We start from the raw sequence: 24,572 nt of genomic DNA, 5'->3' as shown, positions 1-24,572 counted from the left end.
GTTTAGTAGGAGAAGCAATTACAGCACCTGCCTTGGGATAAGGAAGAGTTAAGTTCAGATGTGGCCTCAGACACAACCTGGGCAAGTTACTCAACTCCAAATTGCTTCCCCTGTCCCCCTAAAAAAAGATCAGGACATAAAACCACCCCCAGGCCTTGTGTCTAATTAGACTCCCTCTATGACCATTGATGATTGTGGGAATCAGAAGAGACAAATATAATCATCTTCCCATTGTAGAATGTAAGCAATTTATCTCGGTTTATTCCCTTGTAATTTTTCCTTCATATTTACCTTTTTAAGGTTTCTCTTAATTCCTGGGTTTGAACTTTAAAGTTTTTGCACTGCTCCAGTCTGGCATACATGAAAAACATTTGAAAGCCTTTTGTTTCATTAAAGATCCATTCTGCCTCCTGTCCTGAATGATTGTAATCACTTTTGCTGGGTAAATTTTTCTTGGTGTAAGACTAAAACATACTTTGTCTTCTGGAATATCATATTCCATATCTTCCCTCCTTTGTAGTGGTGGCTGGTAAATTGTACTTGATTCTAACTATGTCTTCTTAATACTTGACTTCTTTGTGCCTGTTTGTAGTATTCTTGCTTTGCTCTGGTGAATTTTGACTAATGTTCATGGGAGTTTTAATTTTGTTTTTTAGGAGTTAATCCACGTTTTTTTTTTTTTTTTTTTACATTTTGCCCTTTGATTCTAAGAGACTTGGGAGATTTTCTTTTAAGGTTTCTTGAAATAAGACATCTAGATTCTTGTGTTGGTCATGGTTTTCAGGTAATCCAATACTTAAGTTTTTTTTTTTTCCTACAAAATGCATTAAAAAATTTTTTTTTCCAGGCTTTTGACTTTGTTTTACTATCGTATCTTTCACATCTCTTTTTTTGTGGACTGTCTTTAATTTTTTGGCAGAAGCTTTGTAATAGTTTACATTTTGCTTTAGAACATTTTGTGGCATTTTGTTAAATGTAGGGACTATTAACCATTTAAATTCTGTCAGGTTTTAGTGATCAGAAATTGGAAGGAACCTTGAATGTTCTTTAATAGAGGAATGGCTAATGGCCTTACTTTACTACTTTAGGGATAGAAACTATATCTTTGATTTCATTGACGTGTGGTATGGGTGGCAGATAGACACTTTCTCTGCATTGAGAGGTTAAGTGAGTTGCCATTATGTGTCAGAGGGGAGTTAAACCCAGATCTGTCTTAGTTTTAAGATAAAATTTTTCCCCATTAATTTAGGTTGCTTCTCAGATATTAAAATAGTCATTGTAAAATGTAGTTCAGGAATTTTCCAGGGTCCCTAAAACTCAGGGGGTCCGTGAAGTAAAAACTATTTTCATAATTTTTGAATTATGTTTTAATTTTTAATACTGCAAATTAGTTAGCTGTATTTCACATAAAGAAAAGCTCTTTCAGGCCTTTAGTAATTTTTCAGAGTGTGAAGAAGGTCTGGAGATCAAAAAGTTTGAAGACTTTTGACTAAAAAAAAAAGTGATTTTTATTGGTATATTATCTGCTGGTGAAGATATAGCCCTTTGTAATATCCATCCTAGTAAATGGCTTTCATGAGTTCTGACCAAAAAAATTCATCACCTGGGTGGCCAATATTTTGTAGTCAAATTTAGTAAAGTAAGTTCTAACATGACAGTCTTCAAGTAATCAAGCCTGTATTTGAAACCTCTTGAGCTTGATATAATAGCCTGAGTTTGAGCTCCCTTTTTATGACCTTCAGAAACACAGGGTCATCTGTCTTGAAAAGATAAAAGTATCATAGTAGGATTGTTGGGGAAAGCATCAATACTACAAAGTATCTGTGATCTTACTGATATTACATTCCTCCTAAGGGTAAGACATTAAAATTTTTTTTTATTGTGAATTTGACAAGAAAGTGAACATTTCTGGATATAAAGAACAGAAAAAGGCTTGTATATGAAACTGAGTCTTTATGATAGCTTACTTTTTAAAAGTGCAAATTAAAATCAACATGTTCATACCAGCAATGCTCTTTTTTTTTTTTAAATCTCCTTTTAAACTTCTGTTCTCTTATGTGTATTTTTAAGTTTGTGGATGCATTTTTTTTCTCCACTATCAGTCTTAACTTCTTTTCCTTCTCTAAGAGTAAAACAGTTATAAAATATGTGACGTATGACAGAATAGTTTACATATTCCTTTTACAATACTTAGTGTTTTATGTCTATGCATGTAAAATATATTAAATTATTTTGTCATTTAATTTGCCTTCTTTTCTCTCTCTCTCTCTCTCTCTTTCCTTTCGCAATTGGGGTTGAGTGATTTGCCCAGGGTCACACAGCTAGGAAGTGTTAAGTGTCTGAGATTAGATTTGAACTCAGGTCATCCTGACTTCAGGGCTAGTACTCTATTCCCTGCGCCACTTAGCTGCCTCCCCTCTTCCCCCCCCTTCCCATTTACACACATTTCAACTGGAAAGATGGAATAATGAAACAGAAAGGTCATTTGCTCAAGAATCAGATTCAGAATTGATTCCTGACAATGCCAGTGACTATCTTTATTACTCTAGACAACTACATCAAGGTTTTTTTTTTTTTTTTTTTGTCATATACTCCTTTAATAGTCCAATTTCTTTGGATTTCCTCTCAGAATAATGGTTTTAAATAATGGAAAGATGGTCTAAATTTTATTTTGAGATTGGTGAAAATAATGAAAAAAAATTCCCCCCTTTCTCACCCCCATTTAGTTTCCTAGTCACAGTGAAATCTATTCATAGATTCCTTAGGGGACCTTATCTTAAGGACTGCTGGATGAGATAATTTCTTGATATCTTTCACCTTGAACAATGTGATTCCTTCTAAAAAGTACTTATTAAAAAAAATTCGAAGAAGAATTATATTATGTAAAGAGCTTAACTTTGAGTATTTACTAGATTTTTTTTTTTTTTTTTGGTACAGACTTGTTTTTAATAAAATTAGTTACCCTGAAGATCTGCCCTCCCTCCTCCCCCCTTCTCTTTAGTAGAAAAAGTATTCTCCCTTATCAAATCCTATTTTCTTTTGTTAAAAGAAAAAGCAGTATATTACTTGGTGAAAATCAAATGTTGTAAAGTTGTATTGTGGTTAATACGAATTTGGTAGTTGGGTTTAGGAAAAAAGTTGTGGAAAGAAATTTTTCTTTTCCCATAGGTTGTAGTATTTATACACCAGAGGGACCACTGGAAATTGGTATAACAAATACTGTTCTTGTTGTTTTCCATTTCAGAGATAGATTTTTCAGTATGGAGAGAAATCTTAGATATTATAGAGGCCACCTTCTTTATTCTGTAGGTGAAAAAATGAAGCCCAGAAAAATGACATTCCTTGCCTAAGATCCTACAATTGATTATTGGGTGACATTTCCTTCAGAAAATTATTCTATTCCAGTGTGTGCACCAGACAGAGGAACAACTAACTTTTGATATTGGTCAAGAAACCTTAATTCCTCTATACTAGATCTGAAATGAAAATTTTAAAAATACATAATTAAAACATGCAATTTTCATATCTTTAAAACAATTTTCCTCTATAATTTCCTCTAGAATTCTTCTATAATTTTTCCTCTGCAATAGTAATGATATTGCTATTGTTCTTTATTTTTTAGTAGAATCACAAAGATATATTTGCTTTTAAATAAACGATCTTTAATCTGCCCTTGCTTATTACTACCTTTTAACTAAAGTTGATCCTGTGTAATATATGTTATAAAGAGGCATGAATGATGTAATCTAAAAATTGAAAAGATCTATAGAAGCAACCTGGGCAGCTAAGTGGTACAATAGTTAGAGTGCCAGGTTTGAAGACAGGAAGACTCAGGCCCCAGACACTCAGTTTCTCATTTTCAAAATGAGCTAGAGAAAAAAATAATAAATCCCTCCAGTATCTTTGTGAAGAAAATCCCAAATGGGTCACAAAGAATCAGATTGACCGAAAACAACTGAACATGAACAAAAGCAACCAGCATGATAAATAATCTCACACACATATGTGTATATATTTATTTATCTACCTATCTAATCACTTTAAGGTTTACAAAATACTATCTTCTCTTTAACACTGTGAGATAAGTAGTATAAGTAATATTATTTATTATTATTATTATTATTATTGTTTTGCTGAGGCAATTGGAATTAAGTGACTGCTTGGGGTCACACAGCTAGGAAATGTTAAGTATCTGAGGCTAGATTTGAATTCAGGTCCTCCTGACTTCAGGGCTGGTACTCTATCCACTGTGCCACATAGCTGCCCCATTTATCATTATTTTAGATAAGAAAGATGAGATGTAGTGGTTACACAACTTGCTCATGATTATTGAGCTATTAAATGTTTAAGGCACAAATTAAATCAGATTTTCTGAGTCGAAGTGGGAACATTCTATACATCATGCTTATTTCATTGCCCTTCAAATATGTAGGCAATATGAAAGAACAAAATTTAGTCAGTATAGACAATGTAGAAAAGTAATAAACTCAGCAAAAATAAAGAAACCCATACATAAATACATATACATTTACTTATGTTTTATGTTTCCCAATAGCATGAGCATCCATATCCACAATAACACACACACACACACACACACACACACACACACACACACGAGGTTAAAACATCAAATGTAGGAAAACCCAATACTTCCTGTGGTATCATATTCTACTTTGGATTAGTTCTGTCTGTTAGGAAGTTTTTCTTTATATCAAATTTAAATATATTCCTCTATAACTTCTACCTTAGTTCTGCCTGTTGGGATGTAGCAGAATAAATCTAATGTTTCCTTTTGAGATCATGTCAAATACCTGAAAACAACACTCATGTATCCCCTTAAGTTTTCTTTTCTCCATGCTAAATATTCTTCTTTCCTTCTATCCTTATTATGCTAAGTGCTAGAGGGGGAGAAGAATATCAGAAAAACCAGTCCTTGCTCTTAAAGAGCAGTCTAATGAGGAAAACAACATATAAATAACTATATACAAACAAGATATATGCAGGATAAATCAATAGAGATCAGCACTAACATTAAAGAAAATCAGGAAAGTCTTGTTGAAAGTATGAAATCAGGGAATTGAAGGAAGCCAGGAGATAGATGGGAGACAGGTAGTGAAAATACTGAAGTCTGGAAATGCAGTGTCTTATGTGAGAACAGCAATGAAGTTACTGTCACTGGATTGCAGAATATGTTGCAGTTAATATGGTGAAGACGACTCAGAAAGGTAGGAGTGAGCAAGGTTATGAAGGGCTTTGACTGCCAGAGAATTTTATGTTTAATCTTAGAAGTTATAGTGCCACTGGAGTTTATTGAATAGGATCAGATCTATGAGACTACCATCTCTCTGCTCCTGGATTTTATGCTTCTTTTAATGTACTCTAATATAATATTTGAAGTTTATGACTACTCTGTCAAATTATAAACTCATATTGATTGTCAGATGAAATATTCTCTAGTCTTGTTTCCGCATCTTGTACTTCTGAAGTGGATTTCTGGAAATTTAAAATACTTTAAACATCCTTAATATTTAAAAATTAAATATTTTAATTTAAAATTTGAATATTGAAAACAAGCATTTCCTTGTGCAGAAGAATCCAGAAAAATTCTGTGTGAAGGGGCAGCTAGGTGGTGCAATGGATAGAGCACCAGCCCTGAAATTTGTTGAGTTCAAATCTAGGCTCAGACACTTAACATTTCCTGGCTGTGTGACCGTAGGCAAGGTATTGCCTCAGGAAAAAAAAAAAAAAAGATTCTATGTGAAGCTATTAATCTACTGTTATTATTGCTTGATTTTTAAAGTGTATAATTCTACCTATTTGCTTATTTGCCTTTTCTTCAGAACTTTATTCTTAATTTCTTTCATTTAAAAAAATTTGGTGCCAAGTTTTAAGCTGATTTTTTGAATCTTGATTCAGTTGGTTTATGTGTTAGCCATACTACTAGTCTTACATGATAGGCAAATTTGACAGGCATACTACTGTTTTATCCAAGTTATCTGGCTGAGAACAGATCCCCGAGGGACTCTACTAGAGTCCTTCTAAGCTGCAATTGATGACTGCTTTTGGGAGTCTGACTAGTCTATCAATTCTGAATATGTTCAGCTCATAACTTCTACTTTTCTCAAAGAATAGCATGAGAGACATGCACTTTTTAAAAAAAATTAATTAATTTATTTTTTAAACTTTTTATTGACAGAACCCATGCCAGGGTAATTTTTTACAACATTATCCCTTGCACTCACTTCTGTTCTGATTTTTCCCCTCCCTCCCTCCCTTTACCCCCTCCTCCAGATGGCAAGCAGTCCTTTATATATTAAATAGGTTACAGTATATCCTAGATACAATATATGTGTGCAGAACCGAACAGTTCTCTTGTTGCACAGGGAGAATTGGATTCAGAAGGTATAAATAACCCGAGAAGAAAAATAGAAATGCAAGCATTCATTTCCCAGTGTTCTTTCTTTGAGTGTAGCTGCTTCTGTCCATCTTTGATCAATTGAAACTGAATTAGCTCTCTTTATCGAAGAGATCCACTTCCATCAGAATACATCCTCAAATAGTATCATTGTTGAGGTATATAATGATCTCCTGGTTCTGCTCATTTCACTTAGCATCAGTTCATGTAAGTCTCGCCAGTCCTCTCTGTATTCATCCTGCTGGTCATTCCTTACAGAACAATAATATTCCATAACGTTCATATACCACAATTTACTCAACCATTCTCCAATTGATGGGCATCCATTCATTTTCCAGCTTCTAGCCACTACAAACAGGGCTGCCACAAACATTTTGGCATATACAGGTCCCTTTTCCTTCTTTAGTATCTCTTTGGGGTATAAGCCCAGTAGAGACACTGCTGAATCAAAGGGTATGCACAGTTTGATAACTTTGAGCATAGTTCCAAATTGCTCTCCAGAATGGCTGGATGTGTTCACAATTCCACCAACAATGTATCAGTGTCCCTGTTTTCCCACATCCCCTCCAACATTCCACTTTATCTTTCCCTGTCACTCTAGCCAATCTGACAGGTGTGTAGTGTATCTCAGAGTTGTCTTAATTTGCATTTCTCTGATTAATAATGATTTGGAGCATATTTTCATATGGCTATAAATAGTTTCAATTTCTTCGTCTGAGAATTGTCTGTTCATATCCTTTGACCATTTATCAATTGGAGAATGGTTTGATTTCTTATAGAGTCAATTCTCTATATATTTTGGAAATGAGGCCTTTATCAGAACCCTTGATTGTAAAAATGTTTTCCCAGTTTATTGTTTCCCTTCTAATCTTGTCTGCATTTGTTTTGTTTGTACAAAAACTTTTCAATTTGATATAATCAAAATTTTCTATTTTGTGGTCAATAGTGATCTCTAGTTCTTCTTTGGTCATAAATTCCTCCCTCTTCCACAGGTCTGAGAGGTAAACTATCCTATGCTCTTCCAATTTATTTATAATCTCATTCTTTATGCCTAAGTCATGAACCCATTTTGACCTTATCTTGGTGTACGGTGTTAAGTGTGGGTCAATGCCTAGTTTCTACCATACTAATTTCCAATTTTCCCAGCAATTTTTGTCAAATAGCTGCTGATCATTTCTTACAGAACAATAATATTCCATAACATTCATATACCACAATTTACTCAACCATTCTCCAATTGATGGGCATCCATTCATTTTCCAGCTTCTAGCCACTACAAACAGGGCTGCCACAAACATTTTGGCACATATAGGTCCCTTTCCCTTCTTTAGTATCTTTTTGGGGTATAAGCCCAGTAGAAACACTGCTGGATCAAAGGGTATGCACAGTTTGATAACTTTTTGAGCATAGTTCCGAATTGTTCTCCAGAATGGCTGGATGTGTTCATAATTCCGCCAACAATGTATCAGTGTACCTGTTTTTCCACATCTGAGACATGCACTTTTGCTAAAAAGTCAGAGTAAATGTTGCAGTATGCTTATATTTAGTAACTCCTTAGATAAAAGAAAAGAGCTTACAAGACCCTTTCTTAATGAAGCCATGTTTTTATACTGTGAAAACAATTTCCCATCTATAGGTTTATTAATCCTACCTTTTATTGAGATATTCTTATATTTTGCCAGGACTTAACAATCAAGCCTTATTAGCAATTTTTATTCTGTCTCTTTCAACCTAAAGATTTTTTTCCCCTTTTTTCAGAAAAAAATGAAGGCACAATAAAACTTGATTAATTTTATCTTTTGTCATCTGTTATTATCTATTTTCTCCAAGCAGTGGGTTTATCCCTTTTTTGATCTAATTTTTTTTCTCAAAATAATTAAGAAATAGGAACTCCTTTAATGTATTTTTAGACAGCATTAACAATTTTGCTCCTGACAAATTTTTACAGTACTGTGCCCTGCTAGTTGACTATTAGAAAACTCTTCTTTATTGGGATATTTTTCTTTGTATCATTACAGTTTCAATCTTATACTTTCTCTGCTCTTCCTGGGATGACTTCCCCTGTTGAATTTTAGTCTTTTCTGTTATCTAAACACTGTGAAATCTGTTCTTCTCAAATTATGTCAAACTATACCTGGTTTTTCTTCTTGATCACAAATTCTAAGATCAATGCTTCCTAAGTCACATGATTTCTATTTCAGTTACACTCTGTCCTTTAAAATAGCACTTCTTGTTTCCTGTGCCTTTAAAAAGGATGAAACTATCAATAAGGCAAATTAAGAAATGATCCGTTTCTTTACTATTTGTGGAAAAGAGACAAATACTTTAAAAAAAATTATTATAGCTTTTTATTTACAAGATATATGCATGGGTAATTTTTCTTTCTTTCTTTTTTAATTATATAGCTTTTAATTTACAAGATATATGCATGGATAATTTTTCAGCATTGATATTTACAAAACCTTTTGTTCCAACTTTTCCCCTCCTTCCCTCCACCCCCTCCCCCAGATGGTTGGTTGACCAATACATGTTAAATATGGCAAAGTATAAGTTAAATACAATATATGTATACGTGTCCATACAATTATTTTGCTGTACAGAAAGAATCAGACTCTGAAATAGTATACAATTAGCCTGTGAAGGAAATAAAAAATGCAGGCGAACAAAAATAGAAGGATTGGGAATTCTATGTAGTGGTTCATAGTCATCTCTCAGAGTTCTTTTGCTAAGTGTAGCTGGTTCAATTCATTACTGCTCTATTGAAACTGATTTGGTTCATCTCATTGTTGAAGAGGCCCATGTCCATCAGAATTGATCATCATATAATATTGTTGTTGAAGTATATAATGATCTGGTCCTGTTCATTTCACTCAGCATCAGTTCATGTAAGTCGCGCCAAACTTTTCTGAAATCATCCTGCTGGTCATTTTTTACAGAAAAATAATATTCCATAATATTCATATACCACAATTTATTCAGCCATTCTCCAATTGATGGACATCCACTCAGTTTCCAGTTTTTGGCCACTACAAAGAGGGCTGCCACAAACATTCTTGCACATTCAGGTCCCTTTCCTTCTTTAAAATCTCTTTGGGATATAAGCCCAGTAGTAACACTGCTGGAAAAAGGGTATGTACAGTTTGATAGCTTTTTGAGTATAGTTCCAAATAGCTCTCCAGAATGACTGGATGTATTGACAATTCCACCAACAATGTATCAGTATCCCAGTTTTCCAACATTCTGTCCAACATTCCGCATCATCTTTAATTTTAGCCTGCCATTTTAGCCAATCTCACAGGTGTGTAGTGGTATCTCAGAGTTGTCTTAATTTGCATTTCCTGATTAATAATGACTTGGAGCATCTTTTCATATGACTAGAAATAGTTTCAATTTCTTCGTCTGAGAATTGTCTGTTCATATCCTTTGACCATTTATCAATTGGAGAATGGCTTGATTTCTTATAAATTGACTCAATTCTCTATATATTTTGGAAATGAGGCCTTTTTCAGAACCTTTAACTGTGAAAATGTTTTCCCAGTTTGTTGCTTCCCTTCTAATCTTGTCTGCCTTCAGTTTTGTTTATACAAAAAGTTTTCAATTTGATATAATCAAAATTTTCTATTTTGTGATGAATAATGATCTCTAGTTCTTCTTTGGTCATAAATTCTTTCTTCTTCCACAGGTCTGAGAGGTAAACTATCCTATGTTCTTCTAATTTATTTATAATCTCATTCTTTATGCCTCGGTCATGAACCTGAGACAAATACTTTCAAGATATTTGGATTTAAGTTTTCAAAGACAAGCATTTCTAAGAAAATTTGAAAGCTCTTCAGATAAAAATTTACACTTAGAATTTATACTTCTTAAATTCTATAAGAATTGTCTAGATATTGTTATAATTAATGTGTTTCAGATGAGTGTATCTGATAAATAATACAAAAAACAAAATATAGAGGGTTGAAGGGACTAGATAATTCCATATCAAAGCTGCTGTTTCTGATAAAGGAAGTCCTAATTAAAAACAAACAAACAAACAAATAAAAACTTGGGGCAGCTAGGTAGCTGGGTGGCTAGAACACTAGCCTTGATGTCAGGAGGACCTGAGTTCAAATCTGGCCTCAGACATTTAACACTTCCTAGCTGTGTGACCCTGGACAAGTCACTTAACCCCAGTTACCTCAAGAGGGAAAATCTTTATTAGGTTAGTAGTTAGGCTACTTTGTAATATTATAAATTGCAGAATAGTTATCTATCTTCACTGTGTGAAGAAAGTCTCTTAGTAGGGATTCCTTATGCCTATAAAATTGCAGTCTTGACCAAAATAAAAATATAAAAAGTAATGGGACTGAATTAAAAAAAATTTTTTTTAAAAGGATCATAGAAGGAACTAAAAACAAAATCAGTAACATGTTTTGTTTTGCTTGTTTTTACAGGAATTGCATTTTATCTATAATGATTTTTCAGTTTCAAACTGCAGCATCAGTCTAAAGTTTACTGTTGCTAATTCACAAAGAATGGGAAATAGAACTGATGATATTAGATAAAATGGACCTCATATTAGAAATATTGAGATAGAAGAATAAATTTTTTTGTCTATCCATTTTATGCTGAAAATAGTATACAAATATCCAAAATGACCCTATAATTCCTAAATGGGAATTTCTTCCAGTTATGAGGATTTCAACGCAGCTATATCCATCTATCATTTGCAGCTTTGTCCATGACCAGGATCTTTGTGCATGTAGTCACTTTGCTGGATTATCTCTCGAATTTGTGTGTGTAGGTTTGTCTCTTTTGTCTGTCTATCCATCTGACATTGTAAATGTACAATAAGTTGAGAGCAGAATTGAAGATGAGGAAAATGGGTTGGTTCATCTTAGTGAATTTTAGAATTTTTTTAAATGATTCCAAGCTTCTTTCTGAATAATGGGCTCATCTTTTTTAATACCGGTATTTCTTTGTTGGTGATATTTTTCAGCAATGATAGTTCTTCAATACAACTTAAAATCATTGAGAATAGTAAGAAGTTAATTGCTTGTTTGATTGCATGTGGCACTGGTGGAGGAAATATATATAGCAAAGAAATATTAGATCCTTAAATTGGGCATCTAGTAATTCATTAGTAATATTTGTAAAGGAAAAATTCAGCCTTGGAAGAGGAAATAGATAAATAACAAATAATTGTGAGAAATTTTAATATCTTACTTGCAGAATAAATCCAGTTAAAATTAAGAAACAAAATCTAATTGAATATTAAGCTAGATTTAATAGCTATATGCAAAAATGATTTGGAAAAGCAAAGCTTATGTTTTTCCAAAATCATATAAGAAATACAAAAAATTATTTACTATTTTTAGCTGACAATTTTGAATATTGATTTCTCATTTCATGAAATTTATTTTAACAGAATTGACTACGAGTTATTTTTATGTAGCAAATTCTCAGTTTTTTATTGCCCTTGTTTTGACAAAAGGAATAATCCCAATTAGAACTGAAAACTGCTCCTGAGGAAAGAAAGCTATTTTAGGTGTTCTAGAATTGGGAAGGCCATTTCCTGGACCTCTTTGTTTTTTTTTTTAAATAGATATATTGCCACTAGGTACTGTTGTCATTATTGTAGAATGAAAATTCTATGAGTTTAAGCTTCAGATTCTATAAAATGTATTAGTCTTCTACTTTACCACTTACCACTAACCTAAATTCTGAATTAAATAAAAAGTTTGCAAAAAAAAAAAAGAAATAATATTTTACTAATTTGTTTCTCTTATTTAAATTTATAAGTAATTTTTTTTGTTGGTGTTTTGTTTTTGGTAGAAACTATAATTGAGGGGAAAATGAAAAAGTCTTCATCTTCAAATTCCTGTGAGGTATGTATTATATTTGTTTTTAACTTGTTCATTATCTTTACAGTCTTCTTGGGTCAATGGTTTTGAAAACATTTTATTATTTGCCTTTCAAATAACATTTTCCCAGCACAATATAGTAAGCTTTGATTAACTGGAATACTTAGAGAAAGGTATGTCTGTTTAAGTGAGGGTTCAGTCTAACTCACTCTAAAAAATTCTTTACTGATACATTGTATTTTTATATCTCCTTCATTTCCAAATGTATTCTTTTCCTCCCCAGAGAGATCCCTTATTACAAAGAATAAAAAAAAAGGGAGAAAGAGTATAATGTTTTGGTGATGAAAATCTTTCAATAGAATGTAAGCTGTTTGAGGGCAGTGACCATTTCTCTTTTTTTGGCTTTTGTATCCCCAACCTAGGTTAGTAACTTGAACATTACTTTTTAAATATCAGTAAGGTAGAAAACTTCTTTTAGGGAAACTCCTTCCATAGATGAAGAAAATTTAGATTTATTATAATTTACAATGTTTATAATCTCTTGAATTTCCTTAGTTCAGTCTTAATCAGTTCACATAAGTTTCTGAATTCTTCATATTCATTGTTTTTTTGCAGTGATAATATATCATTTTTGTATACCAGTTTGTTCATCTATCCTTTAATTAATGGGCCCAATTTTTTTTAAACCTGGGTGATTTGAAAGATCTTAGCTTTATTTATATATTTTTTGAGTTAAGGTATTACCTTCTACTTTTGAAAAATAATCTTTTTTGATCATTTTGAGATGTTTCCCCCATAGAAATGTTAGCTTAGTAAACTATCAGTCATTAGTGAATTAGAATGAATTGGTTTATTATACTGATTTACTTTCAAGATAGTTAGCTGGAATGAAGTAAAATTACATTGATTAGGCAGGATTAATTTTTGAGCATTAGGTATGCGCTTTCTTTTTCCTTCCTTCTCATCAAGCATCATCCATGCCTTCTGCCTATTGTTTCCTTCACCCCATGTCATACCAAGATGTAGAACATCTCCTTTTCAAGTCAGCTATGTACATGTGATTCTATTGTGGTGAATCTTCACCAGCAGATCACCCTTTCCATTATATCTTCTCTCTCATTTATCTTTAACCTCTCTCTTTTATTTGTCTGCTTCCTTATTTTCTGCATACATGCATGTGCTGCAATAAATTTCTCCACTTCTTCTCCTCTTCTTAGCTCTCCATAGTCTGGCTACTAATTTCATCATTACGTTGAAACTAATCTTCCTGAAGTCATTAATGATATCTTAATTGCCAAAGCTAATGCCTTCTCTTTATCTTCCATGGTTGTGGTAAGGATCAAATGAGATATTTGTAAAGATAATTGCAAACCTTAAAGTGCTACATAAATATTAGTTATCGTTATCATCATTATCAAAATTATTATTACTACATGTGAAGAAGAAAAAAAGAGAAGAAAGTGTCTTAATTTCATTTAGGAGAGTGGTTCTTTGCTGACAATAGGAACAATGAATATCCTTTCCAGCTATAAAACATAGCATATATTGAGGTATTTTGAATGAAATCATTGGTGTGAACCAAAATTTACATGTAAGATATTAAGCACAAAGGTAACTTATTTTCATATGACTACATAACCCCCTTTCATTATCTCTTTGGTAAGACTCTTTGTAGACTGGAAACCATAGTTCTAACACAAAGTACTGAAGTTTCTGAATTTGTTAGTATAGTACCATTTTCTAGTTCATTCAGAAAAAAATGGAATGCTCTGTCTGAATTTAGTGTTGAATTCATATTTAAAAGATGACTTTCTTTTTGTAGTTCCGAATACCAAAGAAATCAAAATCAAAGCAAGAAGATACTCAGATTCAGACACCTCTGTCAAGACTAAGAAGCTCTGACCGATGGGACCACCCTTTGAAGGGGGTAAATTAAAGCTATTTTCTTTGATGTGTACATTTTTAAAAGTGTGTAAAGTATTTATTAAAACAATTTCAATTTTCCTATATTGCCCCCTTTTTGTTCTTTCTAGTTATTAATTTCTAGTTTTTAAGTTATAGTGATTCTTTTTTTATGTTGTTAGATGCTGATTAATTCTCCCCCACACTCCCCCCTCCTATTGGGGTTAAGTGACTTGCCCAGGATCACACAGCTAAAAAGTATTATGAGTCTGAGGGCAGATTTGAACTCAGGTTCTCCTGAGTTCAGGGCCAGTGCTCCATCCACTGAACCATCTAGCTGTCCCGATGCTGATTAATTCTTGATTCTGTCTTCAGACATATAGTTATAAATTGAACATAAATATATATTAAATAAATGATAAATAAATTCTATGTTGTAAATGAAAATAATATTTTAAGTAGGCCAAGCATATAATTTAAAGGAATTCTAGAGCAAATTTCACTTTTCTATTTATTTCATGTTAAGATTCTTATATTTTATATATTTTTAAAAGAATGATATATAGATATATTTTCTCAAAGATTTTTCTGCTTAGTAACCCAAGATTTTTCAAACATTGTCTTTCCTTTTTTTTAGTGGAGCAGATAGCTAAAACAGTCATTGGCAGAATTGGGATCCAGGAAAATTTTGATAGAGTAGAATGTTGGTCCCAATCTAATAATCTGAAATTGAATAAGTAAAAAAATAAATCCTTATACTTGGGTTAAAAAAAAATCCACTTTAGAAATACAAGATGGGGGATGGTATAATTAGATAGTATTTCATCTCAGCATTTGGTGTTTTACTGGAAAGCAAATTCAATAAGAATCAACCATTTGAAATGGCAGGCAAAAAGGCTAATGTTATCTTTGACACAATGTTCAGTACTAGCGAAATGATAATTCTGTTGTACTGTGTTCTAGTTAGACCACATCTGGAATGTCATGTTCAGTTTCAGCCAGATGATAGATTTTAGGAAGAACATTGATAAATTTGTAAGCATCCAGAGGAGGTCAGTCAGAATAGAGAATAACCTGAAGTTATTTTTAAAAGTAATTTAAGAATAATTATCTTTAAAAAAATTATAGCTTACTTCTGAGGACCTTGAAATCTTTCTACTTGAATACTGGTTCAAGAAATTGAGGTAAAGACAGAAGACTAAAAGAGGGGAACATGATAATTGTTTTCAAGTATTTGAAGGGCTGTTTCACAGATTAGATTTTTGCTTGGATTAGAACAATAGGTTGAAATCAGAAAGAGGAAAAGATAGATTGATATAAGGAAAACTTGCTGTCAGTTACAGTCACCCTACAGTGGAAAAGGCTATCTTAAAGAGTAATGGGTTTCCCTCTATTAAAAGTCTTCAAGCAAAAATTCAATGACTACTTGTTAGTTATGTTGTAAAAGAGATTCCTGTTCACAACTGGGATCTACTAGATAAATTTAGGACTTCCTTTCTACTCAGAGACCCTGCATTTAGCCAGTATCAAAGGATTCATAATAAAAAAAGAATTAGAATAGCTACATTTTGTTTTATTACTTTGTTTTACCACCATATAATTCATGACTAACTACTCATTCTGACTTCTTCAATAGAAATTTTTTACAATCAGCATTATTTGTTTTAATTAATTTATTTGTTCATTCATCTATCTATCTATTTATTTATTCATTCATTCATTTATTGATGAGATAATTGGGTTAAGTGATTTGCCCAGGATCACACAACTATGAAGTGTTAAGTGTCTGAGATTGGATTTGAACTCAGGTTCTCCTGATTTCAGGGTTGGTGCTCTATGCACTGCGCCACATAGGTGCCCTTTAATTTATTATTTATATTTAACTATGAGACAGAACATCTTTATTTGAAATATATTATGAAATTATTTAGCTTCTAGTCTTTGAGTTTAATAAATATATCCTAGAGTTTTAGTCTTGCTGTAGTGTGTTAATCTTTTACTAAATTAACAAAGAAAGGCAACCTCCATGGTATAATAATTGCTTCTGGAAGGAGGTAATTATGCTTATGATATAATTATTGTTTATAGGAAATGATGTTAATTGGGAGGGGAGCCATAGAACCATTAAGAGTTGACTATACAAGGAGCTGAGTATGTCAATAGTTAAAGTATTAATCATTGTTATATTTATAGGCAGTTTTCAACTTATGACTGGATCATGTTTCAGAAATTCATGTGCCAGTTGTCTTTTAGGAACTTAATATAGAAGCATAAAAACAGTTGGTAAGTGATTGTTAGTTTCCCATGCCAGCTGAAAAAAACCCTATTGAAACTTATAATATAGTAAATGTATATTTGTAATGAAAAATAGTTGAAAATAATTCTATTGCAAATTTAGTAGTTCCTGGGTTTTAGAATTTTTTGGTTCTCGTTGATCCTGTCTGGTCCTAAAACTCATTCATAAAGAAGTATGACTGATTAGTTTCAGACCATGACTTAATTAGTCTTGACTAATTGATTTAATTAGTGGGGAGGGAGCATGTATGCACTAAGACCTTGAAGAAAGTTGCTAGTGAAGGAGTTTACATTATTATTATTTTTTAATATTGTAGTAGTATTGTCATCTATCTTCTATTCACTTTCCCCATTCTTTTGCTTCTTGTGCTATCACTGCATTATTTCCATATCTCCTCAAATCCAAGGAAGTATACTGCCCATCAGAATGAATAGTGTGAAGGGATCTTTTTAGCAAATATCATCAAACTTATCTGGACAAGTACAACAGGCAGGTAATTTGCCTTCTAGACTATATGCATTAGCATATATTAGTAATATATTAATATTGAAACTAGTATTCACAATTTTGCTGGACTGGGCCAGCTTAACATCTGCTGACTTTTAAGTCTACTGTACCCTTAAATTTAACAGCCTGAACCTGAAAAATAAATACATATTTTGCTATATAGACAAGTACTTATCTGATGGGAACTATTAGAATAGAGTTTGAGGGAATTCTTAGTTCAATAACTAACATGACAATCTAGTAGAATTTGAACTACCATGACTCTATCCATACATCATGAGGGTACTTTATAGTTTAACAACCTACACAGAGAACCTATCAGTTCTCAGTGTTAGATAATAAATATGTAATCCTTAACAATAATCAATCATGTAGAAAGCAGGTTTTTTTTTCCCTGTAAAGGGGATGGCACTGTATTGCTTCTTCCTGTTCAATTTTGGTGGCTCAAATGTGTCAACTTTGACCAGTGAGGACAGAAAGAAAAAAAAGAAAAAAAGTTATAAAGCCAGGCTTATCCTACTTGACTGAGCTCTAGGTCAGACCAGACACAAGTCAGCAAGTTAGTCCAAGAAGAAAGTTCTGGGAATTCTGGGAGTTCTGGACAGCAGGTTCTTACTTTCTGAGCAGCCTATTGGCCAGAGAACATATCTGAGAGCGGAATTGCTGGTCTGTTTCCTCCTTCAGTAGCCCAAAGGCAAGAGAGAGGATTAGGAACACAGTCTCCAGCTTCCAGTTTCTTTACATCAGCAAAACAGATGAGCAAAGGAAGGAGAAGAACTGCTAGACCAAACTCCTGCTGTTTTCTTAGCTATTAGACAAGACAGAAAGAAGCGAGAGCAAAATCAAGAGGCTCCTACTTCCTTTTATGGCACTCAGACAATTAGCCAAATATTTAAATTCATTCATTAAATGCTTACTATGTGCCAGGTACTGATGCTAAGTTCTGGGGATAAAAAAAAAAAAAAGGCAAGAGACAATTCTTATCTCAAGGATCTCACAATCTCATGGGGTAGAAAACATACAACAACTATGTACCAGCAAGTTATATACAGGACAAACTGGAAATAATCAACAGAGGGAAGGCACTACAATTAAGAGGGAATATGAAAATGTTTCCTGTACAAGTTGAGGTTTAAGTTGGAACTTGAAGGAAGCCAGTTAAGACAGGAGGTAGAGATGAAGATGAAGAGTATTCCAGGAATAGGAGACAGTCAATGAAAATGCCTGGAATTCAGAGATGGACTATCTTATATGAAGAAAGGAAGGTAACCAGTGTTACTGGATCTAAGTGAAGGAGGTTTAAGAAGCCTGGAAATGTAGAGGTGGATATAGGATAGGCTTTGAATAAAAAAAAAATGATTTTGTATTTGATACTAGAAGTGATAGGAGGACATTTGATTCAGGGAGGAGGGTATGACATGTTTGGACCTATGCTTTAAGAAAATTACTTTGGTGACTGAGTTGAGGATGTAGTGGAGTTGGGAGAGACTTGTGGCAGGGAGACTAGCCAGTAGGCCATTACAGCATGAGGCTATAGAGACATGACCCAGCTTGCAATATCAAGAGAGAAGGATGCATATTTGAGAAATGCTGCAAAGGTGAAATCAACAGGTCATGGGAACAGACTGGATATGAGAGTAGTGGTAGTGAGAGAGAATAAGTAGTCAAGGAAGACATGTAGGTTGCAAGGTTGGGTGATTGGGAGGATAGTGGTGCCCTTGACAATAATGGGAAAGTTAGAAAAACAGAAAGTTTGGGGCAGGGGACAGATAATTTCCATTGTGGACATGTTGAGTCTGGGGTATCCGGTTTGAGCTATCTACTGGGTAGTTGGAGATATGAGATTAGGGATCAGTGGAGAGATTAGAGCTAGATAAGTAGATTGGAGAATCATCAGTATACAAATAATAATTGAATTCATGGGCATTGATACGATCAACCTAGTGAAACAGAATGAAAAAACAGGGGAGAGCTCAGTGGGGTTACTCATAGGTGGCAAATATGACTTGGAGATCAGCAAAGGAGATTGAGGAGGGAATTGTCAAATATGTAGAAGGAGAATCAGGAAAAAGTAAAGTCCTTAAAATCTAGAGCATATCAAGAAGAGGATAGTCAATAGTGTCAAAGGCTACATGCAGAGAGGTCAAGGAAGAAGACTGAGAAAAGGCCAATAGATCATTAATAACTTTGGAAGCACAGTTTCAGTTGAATGATGAAATCAGAAGCCAAACTGTAGACAAGTAAGAAAAGAGTGAGAGGAGAATAAGTATTATAGATAGTCCTTTCCAGGAGTTTAATCACAAGAGGCCGGGGAAAGATGGGATGGCAGTTTCTGCTTAGGTATGAGTATGACAGGAGGGAAGGTCAAGGACAGGAACTCGAAGCTTTGCTTACTTCTGATCATATTAAGTCCCATACTCAGTCTGGTGTCACCTCCTAGCTCCATCACCTTAGACAAGATAAAGTGCCTACTCATACTAAATACAATGTCCTGTGCATTGTCAAAAGCTCTGTCAGCAAGAAATCACTTTGGAAGGAAGTCTCATTCTCATTCATGAACCGAGTTTAATCTCCTTCCTCAGTAGAGATCTGCCTATATCTCTGATAGGAAGTTTCCCTTCCAACTTTGATCCATTGGGGAGCATTTGAGTACTGGCCAGAAATCAATGTGGGGAGGGTCAGGCTCTTCTAACTACCCTTATCTCCATCCAGACAACCAGAAGGAATTAGTTTTTAAATATAACATTGGAAAGGATGGTAATAGTGAAGCTACATTGTATAGTTCCTCCACTAACTTTTATGGTTCAAATGACCTGTTCTTCACCTTTAATTTCTCCAAAGTGTAGTGCTTATCATAAATTTCTTACCTCCTGAAGGCACTACCTTGTTCTTTTGAAATTTAAACATTGAAACTAGTAGGATTTGGAAAACAGTGTCCTTGGTTCCTGTTTGGACTTTAACAAAATAAATTGTATCTATTTGTGCTTCCTAGCACTTTAAGTCAAATATACTTATTAATAGTACAGAAAAATGTATTGTAGAAAATTCTCACAGTAACTTATTGCCTTCAAAGAAAGGCCATCCTATAACTCTATAGTTCCACGACAGGACTACAAACTTCCTGCACAGCAATTATAATCTCTTAAAACTCATAAAATCTGTCCCTTTAAATTCATAGGTCCATTTCTCTCTCTCTTTCTTTCTTATATTCATTCTTTCGTTTTCCTGTTACAAAGTCCTACTTTTATGTTTCATCGAGGTAAGGATGTAACTTTAGATTCTCAAAGGCTATAAAATTTGAGTATAAACTTTTGATAGGTCCAATTGTTCTCAAAAGGCCTAGACCAACTCTGTCAAGGACCAATATAGTTAAGTCTGGAAAATCATAATACCAGTAGGTTGTCTCTGTCTCTATGTGATGAATTCTTTGCTCTTGCAACTCATTACAGGAAGAAAAATGCACAATAACCTTTGATACTTGGCAGATTTCTTTGAATTATACAGTGAATGAGGCAGAGTGATAGAAAAGGGAATAGAGAATAAGAATCAAATAATTGCTAGATTGTTGTGATAACTGAATTCATTCATATAAATGGTTATAGAAATTGTGAGTTTTTTGTTCATGACCAAGGAATTAACATATTAGAAGAACTGGCACATATCAGTATAGCTATACTTACAGTAAACTAACTAAGACAACAAAAAGGAAATTGTAATCAGATGAAAATATTTTATATAGGTTCTCTTTGGAGAAGGAGTTGTTAAAATTGGTTTCATTCTGCATCAAAAGGCAACCAGAAATGTAATTTTTATGGGATACCTTGTTATTTTATTTGTTAATGATTATGACAAAGTTAAGCCAGATGACCATGTTTTCCTTAATATTTATTGCTTATTATCAAGATTCATTATAAACTTTGGGAGGTAGGGGTTTCTATGCAGAATTTCATGCCTTCTCTGAAGACAAGATTTTTCTTTTTTTTTTTTAAATAGCTTTTTATTTACAAGTTATATGCATGGGTAATTTTACAGCATTGACAATTGCCAAATCTTTTGTTCCAATTTTTCCCCTCCTTCCCCCTACCCCCTCTCCTAAATGGCAGGTTGACCAATACATGTTAAATATATTAAAGTATAAATTAGAAACAAAATAAGTATACATGTCCAAACAGTTGTTTTGCTGTACAAAAAGAATTGAACTCTGAAATAGTGTACAATTAGCCTGTGAAGGAAATCAAAAATGCAGGTGGACAAAAACATAGGGATTGGGAATTCTATGTAATGGTCCTTCATCATCTCCCAGAGTTCTTTTGCTTGGATGTAGCTGGTTTAATTTGTTACTGCTCCATTGAAACTGATTTGGTTCATCTCATTGCTGAAGATGGCCAGGTCCATCAGAATTGATCATCATTTAGTATTGTTGTTGAAGTATATAATGATTTCCTGGTCCTGCTCATTCACTCAGCATCACTTCATATAAGTCTTTCCAGGCCTTTCTGTAATCATCCTGTTGGTCATTTCTTATCGAACAATAATATTCCATAATATTCATATACCACAATTTATTCAGCCATTCTCCAAATGATGGACATCCACCCAGTTTCCAGTTTTTGGCCACTACAAAGAGGGCTGCCACAAACATTTTGGCACATACAGGTCCCTTTCCCTTCTTTAAGATTTCTTTGGGATATAAGCCCAGTAGTAACACTGCTGGATCAAAGGGTATGCACAGTTTGAAAACTTTTTGAGCATAATTCCAAATTGCTCTCCAGAATGGCTGGATGTATTGACAATTCCACCAACAATGTATCAGTGTCCCTGTTTTCCCACATCCCCTCCAACATTCCGCATTATCTTTCCCTGTCATTCTAGCCAATCTGACAGGTGTGTAGTAGTATCTCAGAGTTGTCTTAATTTGCATTTCTCTGATTAATAATAACTTGGAGCATTTTTTCATATGGCTAGAAAGTTTCAATTTCTCCGTGAAGACAAGATTTTTCAAACCAAGTCAACATATATTTATATACATACACACATGCACATGTGTGTATGTGTGTGTGTGTGTATGCTTAGTAAATTCATGAATGTTGACATAAAAGAGTAAGAAATATGTTGAAAAATATGCTTCAGGTTTGAGAAAAAAGATCAACAATAATTTAGAAGCCTTACATTTTTGTGTTATGGATACTTTCTTCCAGAAGAAAATTTAAAAATATCAGAAATGATAAGCAGTGAGCAGCATTACAAGAAATGAATCTCATTATATCTTACCATAGAGGGAACAACTGATTATTGATATGGGAATAATACTGGAATCACATTTCTATATGTTGTCAGACAATTGGCTATTTAGAGAAATGGTCAAAATCAGCATCAAATTTACAATGTTTTATTCTTCCATCTTAGTAACTACTTTTAATTGATCCATTGAAACAAAATGATAAAAATTGGGAAACAGGAGAAGACAAAGATACTGACTTTGGTTAAACTTTTATAACCAATTGGGAAAGAATTATCAATACAAAAAATCCCCAAGGCATCTAAAAACTTCTTTTAATCAACAAACACTTTATCTCCTTATGTAGCAGAGAGAGATGATAACCTTTGATTTAGAATGCATCTTCATTTGTGAAATATTACAGGAAAATGGTAGATTATGACAAGATTTAGCATATAAAATGCCAATGGAAGTATAAACAAGGTTGGCATGGAACTTAGCTGAGGCTTATTATCGCAAGACCATTCATAGATGAAATTAATAAGAAGAAGACAAATAGTTTCAGTAATGATCTGTTTTTTTTTTTTTTATCAGCAACAAAAACTACCACATTTCCACCTTAATGCCTTAGTTTTGAGTGTGCTATATCAAAGAAGTAGTTACAGAATTGAAAATAAAATCGGAAAGAGTAGACCAGACTAAATACACACAGAAAAAATACATTTTGACAGCAATACAATCTTGAGGGTTTTGAAGGATCATTTATGAGATACTCTTAGGGAGAGGAATTTATCAAAGGAATGAAAAAAATTGTATTGTTGTATTATTATTACTCTGAAAAAGGTGATCAAGAGAATGACTAAACATCTGCCCATATGCCACTTATCTTTATAAAATCTTTAACATGATCTACATACATATGCATAATGCTTATATATACTTACCCACATGTATATAATGTAAATATAAGAAGGAAACAGGCAACTTTCTCAAATGATTTTTTACAGGAGGCCATATATTTACAGTCATATTGTTGACTTAAAGGCATAGAGAATAAAATGTTCTGCTGTATTTGTTATTGCTTCCCGAAATGCATTTGATTCATTAAAACAGAATGTAATCTTTAAAGTTGTCTCCCAATAGAAAATATCATCTGTATATGTAAGATGATAAAAGATTCCTTAAAAAAATCAAAGAGCTAACCCTTTTCAGCAATCCTATGATTAATAATATCAATTGTATCAATTGGATTTCCAAAAGTGTTTACCTCTGTCTTAGAATATATCCTGAATAAATTCTAGATGGAAAAGAGATTCCTTATAGATGATGAATTCCCCCAGATGTTCCTGTTTGTAGATGACCCATATTAATTGTATCAGAGTCTCTGAATATAGTGTCCCCTCACTGAATACTCAAAAAAGATAGACCAAATTCTTCACAGGAAAAACTAATTAGATTAAAAATGCCTATTTTTTAGGGTATAACATAAAATATGGTGGCCATTATATTGAGTCATACAAAAATTAGTATATCTAAGACAATCACTGCAGATAGATGACGATTTGGTCCCATATTGGATATACAGTCAGTTCTACTATAACACCTATTTTGAAAATGCAAATTTGTTTCAATGTGATTTATGTATTTTTTGATGTTCAGTTATTTCAATTGTACCCAACTCTTTGTAACCCCATTTGGGTTTTTTGGGGCAAAGATATTGGTTTGTCATTTTCTTTTCTAGCTCATTTTACAGATGAGGAAACTGAGGCAAACAGGGTTAAGTGAATTGCTAAGAGTCATACAGCTAGTAAGTGTTTGAAGCAAGATTTGAATTTAGATTAGTTGAACTTGACCTAGGTTCAACATTTTATCCATGGGTGGTACCTCGATTTATATATTATGGAACAATTTGCACATAATTCAACTTTTTAATTTGTTCACACATGATTTTGCTCATGAGAATGCAGAAAAGCGTACCCAGATGAATGGAGCAGGACAGGAACAAATGCAATATACATTCATATAACATCAATATGAATTAACTACTTCAATTTACTGTATATGTTATGCTAAAAGACTGTAATTTGCAATTCTTTCACATATGTGCCCCAGTAAATTTATTTTGGTGTATACTCTGGTTCACTAAAGTCCATATACCCTACTCTTCCATGCACTATTTTCTCCTCACCCACACTTTCTTTTTTATGGCTGAGAAAGGGCAGGCAGGCCTTGTCTTATAATTACCAGATCAACTAATGGTAACAGGGATACAGGCCAAAGTAGCTCAAGACCAGGGAATCTTCCAATATTTATTGTAGTATTTATGTATTTCTTTACCATTTAACATATATAAAAGTGTGTTACTGTTTTTATTAGGTTCTTTTTTTT

The 24,572-nt window shown here is 33.2% G+C and overlaps 1 protein-coding gene across 1 annotated transcript in view; it reads left to right on the top strand.

The window, feature by feature from the left end:
• Positions 1-24,572, top strand: part of SENP7 (SUMO specific peptidase 7) — a 163,839-nt gene that overhangs the window by 1,797 nt on the left and 137,470 nt on the right. The window contains exons 2-3 of the mRNA XM_051985203.1: positions 12,233-12,285; positions 14,084-14,188. Coding sequence (XP_051841163.1) covers positions 12,233-12,285; positions 14,084-14,188 — 158 coding nt within the window. The remainder of the gene's footprint in view (positions 1-12,232; positions 12,286-14,083; positions 14,189-24,572) is intronic.

Source organism: Antechinus flavipes, chromosome 3 (assembly GCF_016432865.1).
Source record: "Antechinus flavipes isolate AdamAnt ecotype Samford, QLD, Australia chromosome 3, AdamAnt_v2, whole genome shotgun sequence".
Lineage (NCBI taxonomy): Eukaryota > Metazoa > Chordata > Mammalia > Dasyuromorphia > Dasyuridae > Antechinus > Antechinus flavipes.
Note: the sequence above shows the minus strand (reverse complement) of the source record. Positions and strands in the feature narration are given on the sequence as shown.